Source organism: Vanacampus margaritifer, chromosome 17, assembly GCF_051991255.1.
Source record: "Vanacampus margaritifer isolate UIUO_Vmar chromosome 17, RoL_Vmar_1.0, whole genome shotgun sequence".
Lineage (NCBI taxonomy): Eukaryota > Metazoa > Chordata > Actinopteri > Syngnathiformes > Syngnathidae > Vanacampus > Vanacampus margaritifer.
The window spans coordinates 5,560,649-5,587,668 of NC_135448.1; the positions used below are offsets into that span (position 1 = coordinate 5,560,649).

Sequence of the window (27,020 nt, forward strand, 5' to 3'; positions counted from 1 at the left end):
GTGGGCTCCTAACCGGAAGTATTTAAAAAAAAAAGAGACGTTGCTCAGTTTCAAAATGAAATGAAAGTTTTGTTTTTTTAAGAGAAAGAAAGAAAATACTACATTCTATTCTACAGATACTTGACTAGTGTAAAAAGAAATACTAAATGCAGAAGTATTGATTAAATCCCTGTCCGTACGTAATAAAAAAAATAAAAAGCTGAAATTGCCCAATGGACTCTATGCACAAAATCTCATAACGCAACGTCTTTTCCGGTAATGCGATCGCTGTTGTGTTCCTTCAGAGAACCTCGACCAGTTGTCAACGTTTTGGAGTATTTTTTCGTCATTTTTTTTTATGTGTGGTTCCGTGCATTTGTCAAGGCATCGAAGAAGAGGAGAGATGAAAGTACGCAGAGTGATCACTGATAGGCAGGGGGGGGGGGGGGAATTCTAAAACATTTATCCTCCCTTGTTGTGTCATGTGTGTAGTCAAAGTGGACCTCCCAGCACCAACTAGAAGTATTTATCTCCCGTGTGTGTTCTTATATGTGTGGCCATGTGTGAAATTCTAGACAATTTCTTACCACAAACTAAACAACTAAAGTGTTTCTCTCCCATACTCCTTTGCATGATGCTTCTTCAGATGGTTTATCAAGTCCGTTGTGTTGAAATTTTCGGTTTTGCTACCGCCCCTTGACACACAAATTTTGCAAGCATTGCACTCAGCTGTTTTGCTTTTCTCCTCCTTTAACACAAAGTAACGCCACACCGCAGACATGACTACTATTTACTTCCGGCGCATTGCACCATAGCGACGGTGCGTCCGTTTTTACGGCATGTCGCACAAAGTGACATGGATTAAGGAATGGATCAGATTGGTTATAATGAAAAACTTTTCGATCCTGATACAGATACAGATATTTTGGCCTGGATTGGACTCGATACCGATCCACTGGATCAGATCGAGCCATCCCTATTTCTAATCGCCCAGTCCTAACTCACGCTCAATATGTGATTCAGAACCGCTCTGATTTAAGAGCGAAGTCACCATGGTCTATAAAAACAGTTATACAGCAGACGAGGTATTACATCTGCGTCAAAATATTTCTGCTATTTCCACAATGCAACGCTTAAATTCCACAGCGTACTGTATTGCTTTTTCCTGTGACTGGCATACAAACCAGGCATGTTGTTATAGTAGTCAAACAACATTTTATCACATTTTCCAATTAAAAAATGATCCCCAAATCAAATCAAATTACAACGATCCAAAGTTCACAGAGGAAAAATCTGCAGTTTAGCATTGAAAAAGACAATACATGCCAATACTTGCTTTACAATGCCAATACTTGTTTCAATGTCAATGCAGATTTTTCCACAATGACATTTTTTTTTTCAATACCAAATCTTATTGTCAGTGTTGTGGTTCCATATAAATCCAACCTCAAACCCTCTCAAATGCAACATAAGACTTTTGATGTAATTTTGTTGCCATTTGTTTTTTTAATTTAAATTTGTCCAAATCCTCTGATTTCAGCATATCAACAGTAATTGTTCACGGATTTCTGTAGTCCTTCATATAAGAAGACTTCATAAATAAGACATTTGCAAACATCTGTTTTTTATTTTGGAAAACAATTACAGAACTGGTAACATCAACCCCCCCCCCCCCTTTTTTTTTAAATGTATCCCTATATGAATATGAAGTACAAAATATACGCCAATCACTTGGTTAATAAACAGTAATGGGGGGGGGTGCTTTTGTAATACATTTTAACACAAAATTAAGATCAGATTAGTAGAGTTAATAGACGACAAAAGAACAAATCTGACAGACTGATTGCCTGTCATGTTTATTTCTAGTCATGTTTAGTTCCTGTCACGTTCCCCTTGTCTTGTCATTTCCTGTTTTAGTTTGAAAATTGACTCCTCTCGTTTCTGATCACTTGCCTTTCCTCATGTGGTGTGTGTGTCAAACCTGATCCCTGATTGTTTCCCCATTACCCTCATGTGTCATCCAATCAGTGCCCTCAGCCACTTGTGTCTGGTCCAAGTGTGTCTTGTTGTGTCATTAGTGTTGGTGTATTTAGTCTGCTGTCTCCCTTCTGTCTGGGTCGGTTCATTGTTGCTGTTGTTGTAAGTCTTTCTCCACGTCACGCTGACCTTTTTTTGCCTTGTCAGGAACTTGTCATGCTGTTAGTTTTGCCAAAGTTGTTTAGCCATATTTAGATTCATGTTTTGTTAGTTCAATTTATTTTGTACTTTGAAGATAGCTTTTTTGATTAGAAATTAAAACCTTTTTCTTGGACTACACCTCGGCCTCCTTGCTCTGCCTTCCCGCATCTGGGTCCTAAAGCCCCCTCTTCTTCACATTGCCGAAGCTCAGGACTTTTCTTTTCAATTAAATTTTCTTTTTTTACCTTCTTTTTCGATTGCTATTGTTTGGTTATGGTTTATAAGTTTGTACTGTTGATGTGTAACTGTTTAAAAATTAATAAAATTGAATAACTGATGGATTAATCGATTCTAAAAACATAAGAGCATTCAAAAAAGCTCACTACTACTTTTTAATTTTAACATTAATTAAATTGTTAATTTCCTAATGTTTACTAACATTTATGGGCCCAATGAAGACCCAAACCTTTTTGCAGAATGTTTTTCACCTACTATATTGACGATGCAGTAGCCTACCTACATTATCATATAATAAAACCGTATTGCACCCTTCATACATAAAGTAATTATTCATGCCTGTATATTAAAATAAAAACTATAACTGTGTTGGAATATTGGTGTTTTTATTACAACCTATTTCATACTGATACATAGAGTACTACATATAGTGAAGACAGATGCTAGTGTAACACAATCAAACCATCACATGGTTCAATCATTGTGTGTGCATTGTTGTTTCCAAGTGGGGACATGACATGTTTTGGACCTGAAAGAAAATTGGCTTCAACGATTCTGATTCTGGACTGGCTTCATGATTAGAGGAACAACAGCAGTCACACATAAACATTTTGACAGTTTTGGTAGTAGGCTTTAGTAAAATGACTTTTCACTCTCAGCCAAACAAAATACTGAGCCGTTGATCAGAAATGAATAAAAACCTTAAAATGGACATTGTACTGATTCCCTTTAATTGTGGAGAATACATATAAAATTCCTAAAAGCATTAGGTATACAATGACACTGAAGGTTGGTCTTAGCAGTTGCAAACTGCATCTTTACACCAACATTGTTCCCCAAATGCATAGTGAAAACACTCAGGAGAATGGTGTTGTTAATGTGATCTGATGGCAATGGAAAAAGTAAAAAGATACTTTTGATCACTTGCTGATGCGGATGCCCTCTGGAACACTTGTACTTGCCTGAATAAGGGCAATGTGTTTCATAGGTAAAATGAGCTCAGTTACATTTTACACTCACAAAAAAGACTAAGGCAATAAATTACACTACTCTGATACAAAAGGTACTCTCAATAATGTCTATATCTATAAAGCAGTTTGACATTTGATGATTTGAGATACCTGAGGGAACCACAAGATGTCATCAAAACTTGGTGAAAACCAAATCACGTCGTGCAACATCAGGAATGGTAAAGAAGAGAAGACAAACCAAACTGTGTTACAATCCAGTGTTTTGCGGCGCATCTACTGTTGACAACAAAAGGCACAAATCACAAAAATGCATATTATGATAGTGGGCTCATCTTTGAAAAACAGCTGATTTCCCAACAGACTAAAAACCTCCTTTAATCTGCAAGAACACTAATTGGTGCAGTTAGTTACATTTGGACCAAGTGCAAGCAACAACGTAACCATGTGGCACTTTTAGCTTTGGAATTAGTCTGTACCCTTCATATGAATCTGGCAGAAACCACAACTGCATGTTAAGAGACAGAATCTTGCAACTCCTGCGCTTGGAGCAGTTTAGTAGAACTCTGATGTGTTTCCTCCATCAGGTAAGTTGATTGCCTCTCATGTTCTCATTGATTGTACATTCCAAAAAACACATCAAACCGGTAACATTTCGTTTTTGGCAATACAGTACTCCATCATGAACAAGTAATGCTAGCAATGTAGCAGCCTTGGCGTGCCGCCGTGCATGCGCGATAGTGAGCTGGGAGCATTTTGTTAGGCAGAGATGCAGGGGGAAGTGAAGTGAGGTTACATTCAAATCTTGCTATCTGATTCAAGACTGTGCAAACTCTACTTTAAATAGTACTTACAGTATATCATTGTTTACTTATATACAATAATTGTTTTACTATGTTTCTAATTGCAGTGGACCCCATCCACATACCGTTCGGCGCCCGCGGATCCACATATTTGCAATTATTTTTTCCCCAATATGTTTTAATTTTTTGGTGTACCAACAACCCGCCAAATTCAAAACAGTGGTCACATATGGAGGACCAAAACTGCCAAAATAAAAAATAAATAAATAATGAAAAGTGAAAATAAAAATGGATAGAAAAAAATAATCAGAAATTAAATACCCAAAATAAATATAAATGGAAATAAAAACATATATATATATATATATATATATATATATATATATACATATATATGTAAAAAATAAATCCAAAAATAAAAAACAAAATTCAAAAAAATAAATGTAGAAATAAATATATAAATACAATTAAATATCAATCAATAAATAAACATTTATTTATTTCATGTTGCAGACATTCAAATGAGGGGGGCGGTCCTAAGCGTGTCTTGGGTGTCAAGGAAGTCTTGCCGGCTTGCATGGAGACATTTAATTCTATTTATATATTTATTTTTGCATTTATTTCGACATTTATGTATATTTTTACTTATATTTATTTATTTATTTATTTATATACACACACACACACACAGTATATTGTTGTTTTTATTTCCATTTCTATTTTTTTATTTTTGAATTGTATTTTTCATATCCGTTTTTATTTTCACTTTTATTTATTTAGTCATTTATTTTTCTAATGTTGGTGGTTTTGGTCCTCCATAGTCACATTTTTCGAGCTGGGAGCCGTAGGTAATACCAATTTAATTTATTTATTTTTTCACTTTGACTTACAGGCAGACACTTGCGATACGAGAGCTGTATATCAGCAGCTCAAATCACATGTAAAAAGACAATATAACAGTGCTCAGTCATTAATTCCTTTTCCTCCACAAAGAACAACTAATATTAGCTGTACTGATAAGCTGAGGACAGCCAGAAGGAGAAAGAGTAGTCAGTTGATGCAGTGTAACAAAAAAAAAAAAAGCTATTTAATTATATCATTACTGTATGTCTTTTGAGTTACAAGCATGGGTACGAAACATTAGAACGTTCATTTCAAGTCATGACTGTACTAGATGTTGTCTAATACAGTAAACCATTTAAGCAAAGGAAACATACCAGAGTTCTAAAAATCTTGAAAGAAACACTCAGTTTGAGATAGTGTTGAGCTACAAAGGCACTGGTGTTACAAGCAAATTTTTGGTAAGACAAGACAAGCACTCATGCTTCTGTCTCTGGTGTTGGCGGTCATTTGCCAAACATTATTTATCAAATTAGTACTCTTTCCTACGTCTGTGATGCTGCAGAGAAACGTTCAGTAGAAAGGAACACGAACATCCATATTAGAACAGTGAGAATTTTGTTATTTAATTGAGCCATTCTGAATTTTGAAGTCAGTCAGTGATGAAATGAGAAGTTTTGGTGGGAAAACTAGTTATGAACTGTAGTTATGAGGTATTCCAGCGTTGGTGATTCACACCAAACATTTGGTTAAATACAGGGTAGCACTGGTTCATTACGAAGACCAACAACACCACTTTAAAGCTAAATGTTTTTGGCTTTTTAGACTTTTGGTATGAAAAAAATAGATATATACTTGAGCAGAGCGTATTAAGAGAACCAACAAGCTATAGAGTTTGGGTCAACAAACAGTGACAAGCACGGTACAAGTACAGAGGTGACAAAACACTTGCTTCCCTCATCCACATTTACACGTCACTTCAGTTGTTCGTACGACATCAAGAGAAAAATAACGCTGTTTGTCTTCAGACATCCATTTATAGAGGTACTCAATTGTGATTTGGACTCCCAAGAAGAATCCTGCATTATTCTATACTTTATGTAGTTTCAAACTGATGAAACTGCACGATGACGATCCAAAGAGAGAAAATTCAAAGTGCATAAAGGGAAATGTGGATTTAGTGTGGAGTTTTATAAAGCATCCATATTTTCAATATTTTTGTTCTGTGTGCGGATGTGTGTTCGTGTAGCATAGCAAAAAATAAAAATAAAAATGCAAACAGTTTGGAAAGAATGTATAAATATAACGTCCTATCGTCCAACTGCATTGAAAACTTTAAAAACAATTGAGTCAAAAATATCCAATAAATTAGGTCAAATTAAAGTAATAACACACAAAGCAGCAAATTTTCGTTGGGTTGTTTTGTGGATTATTCATTTGACTCAATTTTTTGGGTTACGGTAATTGAATAACCCAATTGAACTGGGTCAAAAATGAACTGGCCTAACTTTTTGAGTTATTTAACCCAAAAAGTTGGGTCAAATTAAATGAATAACCCACAAAACCAGATCAATTTTAGGGTGGTTTTGTGGGTTATTAATTTGACCCAACTTTTTGGGTAAATTGAATAACCCAGTTAAACTGGGTCAAGAATAATGGAAGGACCCAACTTTTCGAGTTATTGAACCCAAAAAGTTGGGTCAAATTAAATGAATAACATACAAAACCACACCAATTTTGGAGTGGTGTGGTGGGTTATTAATTTGACCAAACTTTTTGAGTAAATTAAATAACCCAATTGAACTGGGTCAAAAATGCACTAAACCCAAAAAGTTGTATCAAATTAAATTAATAACCCACAAAGCAAAATGGGTTATTCAATTGACCCAACTTTTAGGGGAATAACCCGATTGAATTAGGTAAAAATGAACCTAAAATTAAATAACCTACAAAGCAACACATTTGTTGTTTTGTGGGTTATTAATTTGCCCCACCTTTTTCGGTCAATTAAATCAGGCCAAAAATTAGCCGACCTAGCTTTTTCAGTTACTTACGCCAAAAATTCCAATTCAATTAATAACTCACAAAGCAAACCAATTATATGGGTTGTTCTGCGGGTTAAATTGAACAACCCAAAATGTTGGGTCAGTCCCTTTATGACCCAATTTGTGTTATGTTTGACCCAACTGTTTTTAGAGTCAAATTTTGCCGGTCAACACCATGTGACTCACCCTTGTGACACACATTTCACTGGAGCATAGGTATCTACAAAAATGGAGTGTGATGCTTGTTGTCTCGTATCGTACTACGATACAGAATGTGTTGTGTGTGTGTGTGAGTCAGAGTAGAATGCAGTGTAAATTGATTGTTACAAGCAGTACGTGTTGTTGGTCATTTTAGTTTGTGTTTTGTATTTTCATGGAATTCCTTTCCTGTTAAGAAGCTATTTGGTACAAAGCAAAAACATCTAAAGGATTGGATCTGTGTGCACATTCAAATAATCCAAATGTTAAATTTCAGCATAAAGATTCTCAGTTAGCAGGCCCTGGATCAGCTAATGGCATTGTATGCAACACCTCATCTAGTAGCTGCAAAGCACGGTGAAGGTGGACTTCCACCCAACACGGCGTGTGTTTGATGCTCTGCCTGGGATAGTCAGGCCCCCAGCCCTTGACAAAGCTGAGACGCAAGATACATAGTCGCCGAAGGTCATCCACGCCAATCCCCGCTGCTGCAGACAGACCTGTAAGTGAGGAAATTGTTATATTTTCCAGATTGGTCAATAAAGTTCAAATAAAAAGTTTTAATACTAAGGATATTCTGGTGTGAGTTGGGAGGGATAAATAGTATTTCAATTCATTTCAATATGGATAATGGGTTTAATGTACAGTAATCCCACCCCACCCATTCCCCCCTATCATTGCACGTTCCAGTTTCACCGTCCTGCTATTTAACTGACCCCCCCCCCCCCAACTATTATTTTTCTTCCATTTCAGTTTTTTTTAACGCTCCAGTCTATTGGGTGCACTGTAATTCCACATTCAGCCACTGGATAGCGGTGCTTTTTTTGTTTTTTTTAGTTTGAGACCGTGAACAAAATCACAAGTAGCCTACTGTATTTCAGCACAGACTTGTTTTTGTTGAAGGTTATTGAGTGTAATCCAATCATCTGTAATTATGCTTTTTATGCATACAGAAAGTGCCAGCAATAGATTCATTTTATAATGTAAATCTTTGGGCATGATTATTGATGGATATTGTGAGGTGATACTTTTTTTTTGGTGGAAAAACGGGTATTTGTATACTGTTAACGCACAGGTATTTGGTATACTGTTGCAATGTTTGTAAAATATTACTGGATTTTTTATCGTAGTTTAGAGTGTTTAAACATAAATTACATTATGTGGACAAAACTAAAATTCCCCCTGAATATTATTTCTTCAATATTCTAAGACAAACATCTTTCATGATTACGGGCAATTGTGCTCACAATGGATTGGAGAGGTAATTGGCATGTGTAGATTCAAGGGTTTATCCATTTTAAAAATGTAAAATGACATCTAAATGTATATTCTTGTGTCTTATAGCAGAAGGTTTGACAATACTCACTGACTGCAGGTGCTATGCCCCCAACACTGCCTGGTCCAGGTATATTTCCTGCCACTGCAGCGGCCTGTGCAGCAGCGGCAGCCTGAGCGGTCGCAGCCTGCTGCTGCATTTGTCTGTGGCACTGTCGTAGGTCAAACACCTAACACACACAGGCAACTATGTATTAATTTGACACCATGCACATTCACACTCACTTGGCCAATGTTGCCCCGATTTCTGATCCGAAGATTGGGTTGCGTTGTGTTGGGCCCTGCAGCGAATGGCAAATTATTCAATACAACAGACCACTTTCACTTGTGGTTCATTTTAGCGAGCATGCTAGCCCAGCACTTAGCATAAACTGTATTCAGTCACTAGACAAAGTGTAATTTCTGCAGAAATTGCGTGGGAATGCTGAAAAGCTTAATGCTATTAGCTGAATGCTAAGATTTGAATGCATGATGTGCTTATGAAGTAAATCGAAAGATAATTTATTTGAAAACATTTTTTTTTTAATTGTAGTCAAATGACAAATAAATAAAAAGAAAACTTCAACTGCAATCTGTCTAAGGTTGGATTTAATCATTTCAGAGAAATTATAATCCATTCCTGATATGATACTCAGTTGGTATCGAACCATCGAATGTACTAAAATATGGTCCAAGCGGGGTTTGAACCCAGGTTCTCCGTGGTGGGAGGCAAATGCACTAAGCACTGACCTAACTTGACTTGTTAAAAGTCATGGCTAATGGCATATTTATTTTTGAAAAGTGTCATCTGATGCTGAAAGCTAACATGCATTTAATCATTTCGGTGAAATTATTATCTATTTCCTGATATGACAATCAAATAACAAATAAATAAAAAGAAAACTTCAACTGCAATCTGACTAAAGTTGGATTTAATCAATTCAGAGAAATTATAATCCATTCCTGATATGATAGTCAGTTGATATCAAACCATCAAATGTACTAAAATGCGGTCCAAGCGGGGTTTGAACCCAGGTTTTCCATGGTGGGCAATTGCTCTAAGCACTGACCTAACTTGACTTGTCCAAGATCAAGGCTAATTTATTTTGAAAAGTGTCATGTGATGCTGAAACCTATTTAAAACCATTTAATGCTCCAGCATTCCCACAATTAAACTCACCTTTTGAAATTTACACACAATAATTACGGTTGGCGAATACAAGAATATTGTAATGGTGAAGGAGACTACACTTCTATTAGTAACTTAACTCTAAATTTAGTTTAAAAAATAAAAATAAAAATCGAATAACTATTGTAAATGCACTGGCTTACAATGACAATCGTATCTATGATGCACCATTGTGGGAGCCCGAGTATGTTCATAGTTGTTCGTAACGAAAACAGAAGCAGCAAACGTGTGAATAAAAATGTGACATGAGTATAAAAGCCTGATTCAGACCTTGATGTAGGCTCCAGGGTAGATCTTGTGCACAGCATCACCCGGGGCTCGGCCTGCCTCCCTGTCAAGATAGTAGCTCTGTACAAACACAGCATGGTCACTCATACACCGCATCCACACATCGCCTTCACCACGACACTCCAGCTGCACCCCTTTACCGATGTGCAACCTGGAACAAACAGGAATAAAAAAAATTAAAAAGCTGAAATGGCTGTAAGATAATCGGAAAAATAAGTAACGTTGTTAAAACTAATCCAATGAAAGTTTACAGACACACATCATCCGCCAGTTACACGTCACAAAATATCAACAAATCATGGATTTTTAACGAAGTCAACCTTAAACATTTCTTGACAATAATATGTTATATGTGACCTCACTAGTCTAAACATGACATTCTGATTAATATTAGATTTGTGGAATATGAGTTATGCAGCAAAATCCAGCCATTTTTATCCATCTAAGGGGGAAGCCATTTTGTCACTTGCTGTTGACTGAAGATGACATCACAGTTGCTCAGGGATCAGGCAACGACCAATCATAGCTCACCTGTTTTCTGAAGCTGAGCTGTGATTGGTTGTTACCTGAGACCTGAGCAACTGTGATGTCATTTTCATTTGACAGCAAGTGGCAAAATGGCCGCCTCCTGATATTGATTTAAAAAAAAAAAAAGCAGAATTTTGCTGCTTAACTCATATTCCACTAACGCAACATTAACCAGAATAACATATGTAAACTAGTGGGGCTGCATAGAACATATTATTGTCAAGAAATTTTGGGGGGGGTTGACTTCTGCTTTAAAAAGGAAACTAACCCCCAAAAATTCTTTACAACAACATGTTGTGTGCGCCCCTACTAGTCTAAAAACGGCATTCTAAGCAATATTGTGCTTGTGGAATACGAATTGAGCAACAAAATCCACCCGTTTTTATCCATCACATGGGGCGGTCATTTTGCTACTTGAGGCAAATGAAATGAAAAGTACATCAAAGTTGCTCAGGGCTCTGGTAACGACCAATCATGGCTCAGCTCCAGAAAACAAGTGAGCCGTGATTGGTTGTTGACAGCAAGTGGCAAAATGGCCTCCCCCTGAGGTGGATAAAAACAACAGAATTTTGCTGTTTAATTCATATTGCACAAACGCAGTATTAACTAGAATTCCGTGTTTAGACTAGTAAGGGCGCATAGAAGAAATCATTGGAATAACACAACTAGTACAGAGTAATTTTATGCACATACCGGGCTCTCTCACTGGCATCTGTGCGATGAACATTACTCAGCTGACCGAGACAAAAGCGGTCGCCTCCCGATGGGTCGACATAACCATCCACCGTCACAACAGGGCAGCTGGAGAGCACCTTAAACATCTCCCCCACCTGAACGTCCATTTCAAAATAGGAGATTGAGCACCAAAACTCTGGCCCTGCCCAGACAAAAAAACAAAAACATATTGTCGCCTAAATAATGGCCTAAGTCAGTGGTCCCCAACCTTTTTTTCACCACGGACCGGTTCATACATGTCCACAACTTTGGCGGGCCGGCAACCCAGTGGGTGCTTGGCTGTTCGTCGGCTGATTAATAAAAGGCTACGACAACAAACGCAAGTCCACTACCATAACAAGGGTAACAAAACGCGACTGAGATCATTAGCATCTTGACATGTGTCAAGAGTCCGTCGCAAACAGAGAGAATCTGGTCACTTTTCAAAGTAAAATATTTTTAAGCCTTGGCTAATCAATTAACCGGAAGTACAGTAAGTTTTTTTTTCTTTTTCAACGGTGCGGCCCGACGCGGCCCGGTCCAAAGGTGCCCGCGGCCCGGTCCAAAGGTGCCCACGGCCCGGTACAGGTCCGCGGCCCGGTGGTTGGGGACCACTGGCCTAAGTCATATATTGATTGACACAAAAAAAACTTTTAAACATGTTCTCATTATGCTGGCCACCTATGCTAAAATTGCCTACATCCTTAGTTAAATAGTCAAGTAGTCAAGTTTACCACTAAATTAAATTAGTGCTAAATACAAAAAAAATTGTATTTCATTATGTTTTTTCATGTTTTCTGGAAAAAAAAAGACAAAATGACTTGTCTTGGAGAATTATTTTAGGAACTTGATGATATGTAACTGGAATGTACTGTATGTATGCAGTCATCAGTGACCTATTTACATTATATTGATGGAGAGGGACTGGATAGCAATTTTGTGTCACTCATAGAAAAGGAGTACCAAACCTTACATACTGTATATGTTTTATACTGCAAGAAGGGTATTGTATTTTTCTCTAACCTGGATGATTGGATACAGAAGGAGGGAAAGAGGTTGAACTATGATGCTGAGACCCTGTAAAGAAAAAAACAACAACTTTACAAGCAGGAAAACATGATTAATTAGCCCTGTGTGGTAGGTACTCTGTTATGATGTTCTAAAGCTATGCTGGAGATATTAGTGCAAAACATTTCCTTTTCTGCAATAGAACAGAATAGAAACAGTTTTTCTACTATATAGAAAACACCTACCTTAATAATATGAGATTTTTTTTGACAGTGTCATCCGATCTCTCTCTCTCTCTCTCTCTCTCTCTCTCTCTCTCTCTCTCTCTCTCTCTCTCTCTCTCTCTCTCTCTCTCTCTCTCTCTCTCTCTCTCTCTCTCTCTCTCTCTCTCTCTCTCTCTCTCTCTCTCTCTCTCTCTCTCTCTCTCTCTCTCTCTCTCTCTCTCTCTCCCTCCCTCTCTCCAATTTAATTAAGCTACACAGTAAATTCTGTAGAGTTAATTTGACTCTATTTAGAGTGGGACCAAATCCAAATAGACTCTGTTTTAAAGTAACATTTACACTTGGAAGAGAGTAAAATAAAGAATTGAACAATTAAAAAATAAAAGTCACTCAAGGGTTAAGGAACGAACTCACGACCTTCGGCTTGGGAGACAAACGGTATACTTCCTGAGCCACGTAGCTCCTGCTTTGTGTTAGTATATCGCTCATGTCAGCTGGAATCTTCGTAACTCCAAAAGACCAAAACCGATGTTTTTGGTCTCTTGGAGATAAGCAAACAGGGGCATACCTCAGGTGGTAGTGTGGCAGTCTACCAAGCTGAAGGTCATGAGTTTGTTCCTGAACCCTTGAGTGACTTTTATTTATTTGTTTTCCAATTCTTTATTTTACTCTTTTCAAAGTGTCAGTATTACTCTAAAACTGAGTCTATTTGGTCCTACTCTAAATAGAGTCAAATTTACTGTGTAGTTTTGGACATTTTTACATAGGACAGAATTATTATTTTTTTTTAATCAACTATTTTATTTATATAACATTATTTTCTTGTTTCAGGTATTTCGGTTCATTAACATCAATTATGTGTTTGATATTTCCTTATGCATTTTATTCAATAATGTTTTTTTTTATACATTTGCTGTTATAAAAAAAATATATAAGAAATCAAATTGTGTTTACAATAAATGATTGGTTTATTCTACTATGGTGGTACTTACAGTTAGCCTAGATGACATTCAGTGTCCCATTTAGTACTGTATCAGATTAAATGAGTCCCAATTGAGTCCCTGATCGTGTTGCTGAATTTGCTAACGTTTCAGATTAAAACATGACAGGCTTCTCTTTGGGGCTCTGTGTGGCCAGTAGGGGGATTTGCTGAATTTGCCAAATATTGCAGTACTTCAAAGATTTGCCTGCAAGTTTGCAAACAAGTTGTCTACTTTGATGGCCTTAATCATGGTGTGTTGCTATCTAACTACAAGTCTCAGAAATAGCTTTACAAGGGTATTCATAATGAAAGAGTAGAACATGAAATAACTTTATAGGAGTGACCAATAATCACTATTTTTGGCGGTAGGGGGCCCCAAAATCAAATTTTGCTTAGGGCCCCATTGAGGCTTGGGCCGGCACTGATTTAAGCACATTTGGGTGTCCTGAAAAGCACCATGAAACTGTTTTACTGTTTATATTGTATCAATGTAAAATCTAGAAAAAGCTGTAGGTTACACCACATGTCAAATCTGTGGTCACTTGTAATACATTTTCAATAGTCCAAGGCTTCCATAAAGCTGTTATTTAGACAAAATATATATTTTCGAAATCATGGAATGCTAGCAGGGTGGTAAAAAGGTAAGCACGTTAGTTTGAATCTTCGTTTGAAAATCTCTGTGTCTCCAGGAAATAAAAATAATAAAATCTCTGTGTGAAACTTGTACATTCTCTCCATTTTTGTTGGGAATTTCTCAAGGTTTCCTCTTATATCACTAAAACCTATTTATTAGGTTAACTTAGGATGCTTAATTGCACTTAGGTGTTAAAGTCAGTGTCTTTGTCTTTTTGTATGTGTTTTGTGACTGATTGCCGAGCAGTCCAGAGTAGTGTAGCCCACTTGCCCGTTGTCAGTTGGAATATACCCACAACACTAATGAGGATAAGCCCCACAAAAATGGTTGGATGGATTTGAGGCAAATCTCACAATGCTGGTTTGGATGGTGAAGGGGAGTTGGCTGATGACCACGTCCATTTTGCAGGGGTCCTATTGGAGTGTAGGAGGCTGTGCTGCTGCCTGTCCACACCGCTGCATTACAAGAAAGCAAAAAGCACAACATTGTTATTGATTAGTCAGCTAGTCACAAAACATGCACAATCTAATGACAACCAATCAAAAATTCTGATTTGCTAAAGATAACAACTGAATATGTTTATAAGGGGTGGTGTCAATTAGAGATTTTCGCTATTTACTATAAAAACTAGGGATTGGCGAGTACCGATACCATACCAGTATTGGGCCGATACCAGGGCACATTTCATGGTATTGGTACTCGCGACGGATATCGATACTGGTATCGGCCCCCGCTCTTGTGGCCATTTTTTGTTCAGGAACTGTCAGAAAGACTGGGGGTAACGAAAATGTTGTTCCATCTCTTTCATTTCTGTGTGTCTCCTTATGAGGTAACACTTGTTCAAATCATTACTTCCGGCAGCGCCATTTCGACACACGTTACTGAGAACAAGCAAGTACTCTTGTGAGTAATATCACCTATACCTGTGATTCAATGTGTGTTATATATGTTTGTAGCTCACGTAACTTCCAGTGTTTAATTGCCTTGTTTACTTTTGCCACACGCTTAATTGCCTCGTTAGTCTTTGAGCAGCTGTGCTAAAAATAGAACGGTGCCGTTTATCCCTGCAGACGCTAATTCTTGCTCTTATTCATACTACATAATATTTGTAATGAACGAAGAACGTGAAACAGGAAACGGAAATACAGAGCAGCCTTCCAAATTAAAAGCATGGATTTCAAAACAAGCTAATTAAACATCACACACTAAACAGCTTGTGGAATTGTTAACATGGGAAATATGACTAAATTGCTTGAAGCCCTGTTATATTGAATTTAATTCTTTGCACTTCACTGTATTCCTTAAAAAGAAGTTGTACAACCACATATTTTGAATGGGATTTTTTAAATTCATTTTATTGTGTGCTCTATGCAAAATGACTTTTATGAGCAAATTGAAAAAAATATAATTGACATTAATTTCATTCAATGTTAAGGACATTTGCTGTAGCAGGGATATGTATGTCATTTAATTTTTTGTTATCTGTCATTGTTTTTGGGGAAATTTTATGTATCATAAGTACTAATGGTGTCAGTATCGGTGAGTACTGAAGAATTGAGTATCGTATTGGTAACAGTCTAAAAAATAAGTGGTATCGCACATCCCTAATAAAAACAATAAAAATAAAACTATTGCTAAACCGCACATTTTAGCAATTTAGATTTCTATGATCTACAGACACTGACACACGCACACACAAAAATCGATACAGCGATATAGCAGGGGAACAGTAGGTGAACTGTACGCCTAAAGTAATAAAGTCCCTGGTGAGTATACTGTAAATACATTGTACTATGTACATAATACACAACTCACTGTGGAAGGCAGCCTGGCTCTGAGAATGCTTGCTGCTGCTATATCCATTCTGTCCGTGGGATTGAGGAGGAGGTAGAGAAGATTGCTGTGGGTGGGGAGGTTGAGGTGCTTGGGGACCTTGTTGCTGAGATTGGGGCTGATTTGGAGTCGGGGAACGTGGTGCTTGAGTCATAACTTGAACCTGTGGAGAAGCACTCTGAGGGCGACCATCAACATGACTGGCCTGTAGTGGCAGCATGGAGCCAGAGTTTGACACTGCGGAGGAGAATACCCAAGAACACACAATCACAAGTGTGACTAATACTAAGTATCATACTGGAACACAAAATGTGTGCCATCATCAGTTATTCTACATCTTCTTCTTTTTTAACTCCCATAAGAAACAAAAAGGTTGAGCAGTTCTCAGGTTTTAGTGACTTTTCACATTGTGTGGCAACAACTGTTAATTGACACATTATTTAAAGTTTTTTTTCTTTGTCTACGGTGACATGATTTTCCCTCATTTACTTTTTCTGTCAAGTCAGACTCAGACTCAGTCAAATGGGGGTCTGTGGGTACGTGACATTTTACCTCTTTTGGACCCATATATGATTGCAGTGGACATAACATATTTGCGTGTCTAAACCAATAAAAACGCATCATTTGGATAATGTCAACACTTCTGGTTTACGATTGCATCCTAGCTAACCAATCCCAATCACAAGGTTATTTGCATGATGTTCATGTTAAAAAAATTACATATAAGCTTAATAAGTTTACAACATGTTGCAGCCATACTATCTGGCGTCCGCTATAACAAATAAAAACATGAGAAAACACAACCCCCCAAAAAATTCCCATGATGTTCTTATGTGAGGAAACAGTCAAAATCAGTAAAACAAACCAACAAAAAACAATTATAATAATAAATAAAAAAGCCCAGTAGAAAAATGCAGGTCTGAAGGGGTTAAAATCGGAAAACTCTTTAGAAATAAATGTATTAAATTTTGTAAATATTTCAGGAAAGTATAAATTCCTAAAAATAATTTTATATTCAGTAGGCTATTCAACAACCAGTTCAGGGTGTACCCCGCCTACTGCCCGAAGCCAGCTGGGATAGGCTCCAGCACCCCCCGCGACCCTTGTGAGGAAAAGCGGCTAAGAAAATGGATGGATGGATAGGCTATTCAATTTCATTGTCCGAAAAACAGTCTTCCCCATAAAAGAATGGTTCAGCCCAACCTCTCATATGCCGCCTAGTATCACTGTCAATCATTTCAACAAGTAAAATCTTCCACCCTTGCTCAATGAAGCAAGGACTGGTTCCTGAAGGTCACACGCTCGGCTCTGATGGATTGTTTTCCAGGGCCTGTGAAAACTCCAGAAATTTTGCCTGACCTCTCTCCAAGTGAGACTGCAGAAGTTCTGCAATGCCAGGGTGAGCAATGTATTTGGTGTGAAGCGAATACAGGTCTTTACTCTCTTCCTGGAATTGGTTGCCAAGGTCTTTTAGAGCTTGGAACAACTTATCAACCATCTCCTTTATTTTTTTCTGTGCCTGTATTGTTTGCTCATGGTGGCTTCTGTGCTCACTGGCCTCTTTGGTTTGTGCTTCCATTTCATATTGGGACACCAAACATAACCTCAGGGCCAGCTACCATCCATCATTTAAGTGTGGATGGGTCTTCAGTAAGGCCAATGACTATTTTTTTATTTTTTTTTTTAAAGGGGGAAAAAAAAAGTAAGGCCAATGACACCACCGTCAGCCTTGATGGCAAGGGCGGAGAAATCCCTATTGGTTTTATGGACAACAAAGTTGCCATTATTATACAGGAGGCAGAGCTGGAGGTGGCAGAGATGAAGATGTTGTGGTTCTCTTTGGGAGTGACCAGGATGGATAGAATCAGGAATGAGTACATCAGAGGGACAGCACATGTTAGAGGCTTTGGAGATAAAGTCAGAGAGGCCAGACTGAGATGGTTTAGACATGTCCAGAGAAGAGATAGTGAGTATATTGGCAGAAGGATGCTGAGTTTCCAAATGCCAAGCAGGAGGTCTAGAGGAAGACCAAAGAGGAGGTTTATGGATGTAGTTAAAGAGGACATGAAGGTAGTTGGTGTGAGAGCAGAGGATGCAGAGGACAGGGTTAGATGGAGGCAACTGATTCGCTGTGATGACCCCCGAAGGGAAAAGCTGAAAGGAAAAGAAGAAAGTTGTCATTATTGAACTCTTGAGACAGTTCTGGGTGTGTGTTCTCTAGCATGAGCATGTCCCTGAGGTGGATAGGAAGCCTCCGTGCATAGTTGGTGGTGTTGTTGGCAAAGAAATAAGGTATTAATTCACTCACTGCCTGACAATAGCGAGCAAAAGTTGGCCTCACGGAAGGACCTGATGAGCAAGAAGATGGCTAGCTCCATAGTCAGCACCATGTGCCAAAACCGGAACTGTGGACTTTGCTTTTTGCGAATCTCACGCCACTCCTCAAAGCTCAATGTGTCATCAGTGTTATTTTCCCGAGCTGTACAGCTGATAAGAAAGATTCTGCAGTGCCAGAGGATGCTACATCTGCCTCCACCAAGGTCCCAGTCCAACCACTGTTGCAGAGAAGTGTGCCCAGGGACTTCAGGGCAGCCATCTCAATATGGAGACCACCAAACATGACGAGGTAGCCATCTTAGACACCATCTTGGTTTTAGAAGTTCATTTATGATCCATATGAAAATAAAAGATTATGAAAAGAACATTTTCATATTACCATAATCACATACAGTCAATGTTACAAATGTCTTGTTCTCCTGAGTCTCTACAAGTATCTATATGGTATTTTCAAGAGCTGTAATGGATACAGACACATACTGGGTACCAAAATATCCGTAATAACCAACTTTATATTCAACTTTAATATGTTTTTTGGGGCTTAAACCTAATACATTTCGAGTTATTAAGGAAAAAACAAAATTTTCTGCAGATATCTTGGATTTTGTGGCCACCATCTTGGAATTTTGCGCAATTGTGTAATTTTTGAAAAGAGTGGGGTTTGAAGAGCATATGTACCAAATTTCACGCTTATATTACAATGTGAACGATTTCCACTATATTCAGTAGTCATCACTACCGGTACTAAGTACTACTACTACTACTAATAATGCATTAGATTTATATAGCGCTTTTTTAGACACTCAAAGACGCTTTACTGATACCACTAGTACTTTTGATACTAGAACTGTCTAACGGAAAAAGAAAAAAAAATCTGATTAATCACATTTTAGAATTTTGATTAATCATCAATTAAAAAAGGCTTTTTAATCAACATTTTTTTTGTCCGCCAAATTTGAAGAGGACCTGTCACATGTTAATTCTTTCTACATTTAATGATTTGAGGACGTTTTCAAAATGTTTTGTTCCACTGCACACTCTCATCCTCCTCTTTTTCTAACCAGTTAATTACTTACATAATTTAAAATGGGAAAAAAATGACCCCAATAGTTCGACATGAACAAATATTCTGACTGTCATATACAATATATATAATATATATATATAATGTCATATATTTATTAAATGCTTTACTTTAATGCATGTAGTTATGTTTATTGCTCAAATACAACCTGTGCTACCAAGCTAAAGGATAATCTGTAGTCAAAATTAATAGTGCGACTAATCCGATTAATGCGATATTTTTTGTGATTAATCAATGAATTAACTCTATCTTTCACAGCACTATTTGAAACAAAAAATGCATCCCATATATATTTTTTTATATACATAAAAATAATAAAAATTATTTGCATGAATTTAGTGGCACATCTACTTCCTGATCGTAAAATGGCCACCAGAAGGCAGTCAATACTGGTATCAGCCATAGCAGTATATATAGAGAGAGTTTGGCCAACCTGGTTTCAGCAGGGTAACAAGATGTCATGTGACAATGTGTGACAATGGTTAGTCACATGACATACGGACGCCATCTTGTTACCCTGTTGAAACCAAGTTGGCCAAACTCTCTCTATATAAATATATATATATATATAAAAGTATATCGTATCGTATATCGTATCGTATCGTATCGTATCGTATCGTATCATATCGTATATACGGCTCTGGTATCAGCTGCAATCAAGAACACCGATACATTGAAATAAGGCTGGGTATCGGCCCGATACCTGATATCAATACTCGCCTATCCTTACTTCTTTTTTTTTATGATGACATTTGTTATAATTTTTTCCGCACCTTAACCTAATTGTGACTGGCTGAGCAACAAGTGGGTGTACCAATGCAAATGCCAGACGGAAGGGCCTGAGCCCATATTCACACCCAAGAACTGTGACTATAGTAACGTGCTGCCTCAGTTCCAACATCCATATTGTGAAAATATATTTTTATCAGGATATGAAACCAAATATCACTCATCAACAGAGTTTGTCAATGTAAAAAATATCAATATCAGTACCATTGTCATATGTAATGTTTGCAATGTTAAAACTCCCTGGAACAGCCAACCTTTGGGTGAGACAGGCAGCTGTGTGTATCTGGTGACCGGTGGGGGTCCGTGAGGCTCAGACGACAGATGTGGAGGAGGCAGGGGTTGGCCATAGTGGTCTGGAGGAGGCATCTTTAGCGTTGCTTGGTGGTCAGATAGCGGCATACCAGGTGGGAGATCCATTTGGATGCAGTCATGGATGTATTCTTCTTTGATCAGACCACCGGGCGCCGCTGTCGGATGGAACAGAAGGGTAGGTGAAATTTTTATCAATGCAGTATGCATGCAAACACATACATGTTTTACAGTGTATTACTATATATGGTGGATCATAGTGTATTTGTGTAAGCTGGAATTTACCTGTATTGTGAAGACTGAGACCAACTGTCAAAGGGGGAAAATGGGAAATCAAAACAAGATTAAAGATATATCACTCGCATTTGCCAATGCCAATTTTGTGCTAAGATAATTTGAACCTACCAATGCCTGGAGAAACCACCCTCTCATAATGGTAGGGATTTACACACACGTTGTCGTACTTCAGGTCAAAGGCATACTGGCAGAACTTGACATGCTTGAGTTCATTTTTGTGGAGGTCAGGCCAGCGCCACAGCCGTGCGTAAATCACATGAGGAAAGCCTTTCCTCCCTGCCACCTGAGAAGTAACACAATTAACACACACCATATATATCGACTCCACAGACTGACAGACAACCTACTGCAAGCTACATTTGTGCTCCCCTCCCTCTATGTTAGTGTGGCATTCCCTCAGTGTAAAAAACAAACAAACAAACAAAATGGTAATTTTCCAGTAGCTGGGGCACAAAAAAAAGTGAAATAAAGAAAATTACTTCTCATAAAAATACATTTTTTCTATAATTAAAATACAATTTGTAGTTTTAATTTTAACAAGATTGTGCCTTATTTTCAGGTTGTTTTTAATGTTTAATTAGAAACATTTTCACAAAGAAACGTATTACCAATAGACCTTTTGCACCAACGTCACGTGATCACGTGACTGCCCTATGGTGGACGGTGGAAGGAAGTGACTGTTGAATGGAAGTGGACGTGACAAGGAGCGACTTAGTCAGTTAGCGACTGTTATTTTACTAATTAAAAGTTATTATTGCCCATGGAGCCATGGAAACTACTACTTCAAACGAAGTTCTCCTCTCAGTCAAAGTTGCACATTTAGTCAGGACTCATAGAGCGCGATATCTACTTAAAGGTCTCCGTCCGTCCGTCCGTCTTCTTCCGCTTATCCGGGGTCGGGTCGCGGGGGCAGCAGCTTTAGCAGGGAAGCCCAGACTTCCCTCTCCCCAGCCACTTCAGCCAGCTCATCCGACGGGACCCCGAGGCGTTCCCAGGACAGCCGAGAGACATAGTCTCTCCAGTGTGTCCTGGGTCGTACCCGGGGCCTCCTGCCGGTAGGACATGCCCGGAACACCTCCCCAGGGAGGCGTCCAGGAGGCATCCGAACCAGATGCCCGAGCCACCTCAACTGGTTCCTCTCAACGTGGAGGAGCAGCGACTCGACGCTGAGTCCCTCTCGGATGACCGAGCTTCTCACCCTATCTCTAAGGGAGAGCCCGGCTACCCTGCGGAGGAAACTCATTTCGGCCGCTTGTATCCGGGATCTTGTTCTTTCGGTCACGACCCACAGCTCGTGACCATAGGTGAGGGTAGGAACGTAGATCGACCGGTAAATCGAGAGCTTTGCCTTTCGGCTCAGCTCCTTCTTCACCACAACGGACCGATACAGCGTCCGCATCACTGCAGATGCTGCACCGATCCGCCTGTCGATCTCCCGCTCTAACCTACCCTCACTCGTGAACAAGACCCCAAGATACTTGAACTCCTCCACTTGGGGCAGGACCTCCTCCCCGACCCGGAGAGGGCACTCCACCCTTTTCCGACTGAGGACCATGGTCTCGGATTTGGAGGTGCTGATCCTCATCCCAACCGCTTCACACTCGGCTGCGAACCGCTCCAGTGAGAGCTGGAGGTCACGGCTTGAAGAAGCCAACAGCACCACATCATCTGCAAAAAGCAGAGATGCAATGCTGAGGCCACCAAACCAGACCACCTCAACGCCTCGGCTACGCCTAGAAATTCTGTCCATAAAAGTTATGAACAGAATCGGTGACAAAGGGCAACCTTGGCGGAGTCCAACCCTCACCGGAAACAAATTCGACTTATTGCCGGCAATGCGGACCAGACTCTGACATCGGTCGTACAGGGACCGAATAGCCCGTATCAGGGGGCTCGGTAACCCATACTCCCGAAGCACCCCCCACAGAACTCCCCGAGGGACACGGTCAAACGCCTTCTCCAAGTCCACAAAGTACATGTGGACTGGTTGGGCGAATTCCCACGCACCCTCAAGGACCCTGCTGAGGGTGTAGAGCTGGTCCACTGTTCCACGGCCGGGACGAAAACCACACTGCTCCTCCTGGATCCGAGATTCGACCTCCCGACGGACCCTCCTCTCCAGCACCCCTGAATAGACCTTACCTGGGAGGCTGAGGAGTGTGAGCCCTCTAAAGTTGGAACACACCCTCCGGTCCCCCTTCTTAACTCTTTTACTGCCAAAGACGTTAAATGACGTTCTGCAAAAACCTACGGAGGAGCGCCAAAGACGTTAAAAGACGCCCCCCCATTTTATTTTTTTTTTTGAAACGGGTGCTGGGAAGGCTTGCGGAGCTCTCCTGAAAGTTTTAAGCAGGTTTTTTGAGCCTAATGACTATTTTTGGCCCCTAGAGGGCAGCGATGACTCTCTTTTGACAAGATCGGGTGGGCGTCAGTAGAGGCGGAGCTAGAGCGTTGAGCAGGAGATCAGAATGGAAAACAAAGGAAAAATGGCGGCCGGTCGCGAGGAGCTAACGCCAGAGCCGTTTTTTTCAAAGACCAAAAGCATCGCTAGAAAAGCACATTGTTGATGACGATCGTCATCATCGATAATGAAGATGATGGTGACTCCGTGGTTGGAAAGCATTGACGCGGCAGTAGAAGACGTTAGATGGAGCTAGATGGAGGAGGGAACGGGCAATGGCGAGCGTTTGCAAGCAGCTCTACACTTACAAGACGAAAGGCATCGACCAACGCTAAAATAGTACATTGATGACGACGGTGATCATCCTCGATGATGATGAAGGTGAATCCGAGCTTGACGGCGAAATTGGAACCGCTGACGCGGCGGCTATGACAGTGTCGTAACGCGGAACACAACCGAGCACGCACAGGCGGACGTTCGATCGGACGACGAAGAGTGCCCCGAGTCCAATGCATATTCATCGGAGGAAGTGTGTACAGTCTGCTACTTGCTTTTTATTCCCCGGAAAAAAAGGCCGTCAAGAAAGTGTAACGTTTGCACGCAAAACGGACCAATGTGAAAGTGAAAGTAAACTGTTGTGCGAGTCCTGGCGTCTCCTTGCACGCAGGAGAGCGTTACAAAAGGAAAAACTGTATTTGAAACATCCACATAATTGTAAGTAGTACCACAGTTGCACACATTTGTAAATAGTTTGCGAAATTGTTTTGTCAAATTGTTACACTGTTGAATGGAAATAAACGTATTTTGCAATCAAAAAACACTTTTTCATTGTTGGTGAAAGCGTTTTACAGAAGTAAAGCACTATTTAGGTGTTTGTGGCATCATTCATGGACAAAAAGAAGTGTACAATTCACTAGAGTGCATGAAATAACATCGTTTCACAAAAAGCTCTTTTTCTCCGTTTTTTGTTTCAAAAGAGAGAATTTCGGTGAAAGTAACCATTTTCTATTGTTGATTACTGAAGAACGGAATAAGGTAGAAACAAACTTTTTGTTTTTTTCTGATGAAAGATGAGAGTCCAATCTTTCATTTGGTAGTATGTGTGTTTCCATAGTCCAAACACAACATTTTCTGTGGACCTTGAAAGATCACTCAAAATGCTTAAATCGGCTGGCACTGGCGACAACCCGTTTTTGAAAACGTCTGGCAGTCAAAGAGTTAAAAAGGGGAACTACCACCCCGGTCTGCCAATCCAGAGGCACCGTCCCCGATGTCCACGCGATGCTGCAGAGACATGTCAACCACGACAGCCCCACAACATCCAGAGCCTTTAGGAACTCCGGGCGGATCTCATCCACCCCCGAGGCCCTGCCACCGAGAAGCTTTCCAACCACCTCGGCGACTTCGACCCCAGAGATAGGGGAGCCCACCTCAGAGTCCCCAGACCCTGCTTCCTCAAAGGAAGGCGTGTTGGTGGAATTGAGGAGGTCTTCGAAGTACTCTCCCCACCGGTTCACGACGTCCCGAGTCGAGGTCAACAGCACTCCGTCTCCACTATACACAGTGTTAACGGTGCACTGCTTTCCTCTCCTGAGACGCCGGATGGTGGACCAGAATTTCCTCGAAGCCGTCCGGAAGTCGTTTTCCATGGCCTCACCGAACTCCTCCCATGCCCGAGTTTTTGCCTCAGCGACCGCCAAAGCCGCATTCCGCTTGGCCAGCCGGTACCCGTCAGCAGCCTCCGGAGTCCCACAGGCCAAAAAGGCCCGATAGGACTCCTTCTTCAGCTTGACGGCATCCCTTACCGCTGGTGTCCACCAGCGGGTTCGAGGATTGCCGCCACGACAGGCACCAACCACCTTACGGCCACAGCTCCGATCGGCCGCCTCAACAATTGAAGCGCGGAACATGGTCCACTCGGACTCAATGTCCCCCGCCTCCCCCGGGACAATGGAGAAGCTCTGCCGGAGATGGCCGTTGAAACTCTTTCTGACAGGGGATTCTGCCAGACGTTCCCAGCAGACCCTCACAGTACGTTTGGGCCTGCCTGGTCGGACCGGCATCTTACCCCGCCATCGGAGCCAACACACCACCAGGTGGTGATCAGTTGACAGCTCCGCCCCTCTCTTAACCCGAGTGTCCAACACATACGGCCGCAAGTCCGATGACACGACTACAAAGTCGATCATCGAACTACGGCCTAGGGTGTCCTGGTGCCAGGTGCACATATGGACACTCTTGTGCTTGAACATGGTGTTCGTTATGGACAGTCCGTGGCGAGCACAGAAGTCCAATAACAAAACACCACTCGGGTTTCGATCGGGGGGGCCATTCCTCCCAATCACGCCCCTCCAGGTCTCACTGTCATTACCCACGTGAGCGTTGAAGTCCCCCAGTAGAACGAGGGAGTCCCCAGGGGGTGCGCTCTCCAGCACACCCTCCAAGGACTCCAGAAAGGGTGGGTACTCTGAGCTGCTGTTCAGTGCATAAGCACAAACAACAGTCATGACCCGTCCCCCCACCCGAAGGTGGAGGGAGGCTACCCTCTCATTCACCGGGGTAAACCCCAATGTACAGGCGGCTAGCTGGGGTACAATGAGTATGCCCACACCTGCTCTGCGCCTCTCACCGTGGGCAACTCCAGAGTGGAAGAGGGTCCAGCCCCTCTCGAGAGGATTGGTACCAGAACCCAAGCCGTGTGTGGAGGTGAGTCCGACTATATCTAGTCGGAACTTCTCAGCCTCGCACACCAGCTCGAGCTCCTTCCCTATCAGAGAGGTGACATTCCATGTCCCCAGAGCTAGCTTCAGTAGCCGGGGGTCAGACCGCCAAGGCCCCCGCCTTTGGCTGCCACCCAACTCACTGCGCACCCGACCCCTTTGGCCCCTTCCACCGGTGGTGAGCCCATGGGAAGGGGGACCCACGTTGCCTTTTCGGGCTGTGCCCGGCCGGTCCCCATGGGTATAGGCCCGGCCACCAGACGCTCGCCTTCGAGCCCCACCTCCAGGCCTAGCTCCAGAGGGGGGCCCCGGTGACCCGCGTCCGGGCAAGGGAAACGAAGATCCAAGGTTTGTGTTCGTCATTGGGGTCGTTTGAGCCATGCTTTGTCTGGTCCCTCACCTAGGACCTGTTTGCCTTGGGTGGCCCTACCAGGGGCATGAGGCCCCGGACAACATAGCTCCCAGGCTCATTGGGACACGCAAACCCCTCCACCACAATAAGGTGATGACTCACGGAGGGTCTCATATTATTCAAATTTTCAACATACTAAAATAGTTCTCAAATGTGTAAAATACTTGTCTGTGACATGCATTCGTCAAAATTGACTTTGGATCTAATATTTTTGCTGTCCCCAAATCAGCCAAAAAATGCTCCGTTCAAAACAGCCTGTTTTAGGGGTGTGTCACTTTTATGTAAATAGCTGCACCAGGCCACGCCTAGGCCATATCCTTCTCTCTCGAAGGGGCAGTGATTTCGGTCATGGTAGCCATGTGCTAATGTTGTGAATGGAAACGACTGGCCATGGGAGCAGAAGAAAAGAAAAATACAGACATGTCTTTTACACATTTGAGAACTATTTCAATATGTGGAAAAGTGGCATAACGTTTTACCATAAGAAAAAGTAGCATAACGTTACTACAGAGACTATGTTGTAGCGTTAGTTTGTGATTGTTTAGGCAATGGTTATTTTGCCGTGAATGTCTCTGATTTGCCGTGAATGCTTGTAGACATTTACAAGCGGTTATGAACAACACAAATATGCACATTTAGGCCACTGCACGGTCACAACGTGCAAGCAGTCTCATCGAGACCACTTAGCGGCCGGTTAGCATCACAAAGTCAT

General features: G+C 40.8%; 1 protein-coding gene across 3 annotated transcripts in view; it reads right to left on the reverse strand.

Moving 5' to 3' along the window:
• Positions 1–2,763: 2,763 nt before the first annotated feature.
• smad10a (SMAD family member 10a) overlaps positions 2,764–27,020 on the reverse strand; it is a 55,869-nt gene continuing 31,612 nt past the window's right edge. For all 3 annotated transcript variants that reach the window (XM_077548943.1, XM_077548945.1, XM_077548942.1), the window contains exons 4-13: positions 20,884–21,058; positions 20,764–20,787; positions 20,424–20,636; positions 15,942–16,196; positions 14,480–14,581; positions 12,305–12,358; positions 11,261–11,444; positions 10,022–10,190; positions 8,615–8,753; positions 2,764–7,748 (exon numbers count right to left, since the gene is read on the reverse strand). In XM_077548943.1, the coding sequence (XP_077405069.1) occupies positions 7,537–7,748; positions 8,615–8,753; positions 10,022–10,190; positions 11,261–11,444; positions 12,305–12,358; positions 14,480–14,581; positions 15,942–16,196; positions 20,424–20,636; positions 20,764–20,787; positions 20,884–21,058 (1,527 nt within the window). In that variant the 3' untranslated portion in view covers positions 2,764–7,536. The remainder of the gene's footprint in view (positions 7,749–8,614; positions 8,754–10,021; positions 10,191–11,260; positions 11,445–12,304; positions 12,359–14,479; positions 14,582–15,941; positions 16,197–20,423; positions 20,637–20,763; positions 20,788–20,883; positions 21,059–27,020) is intronic.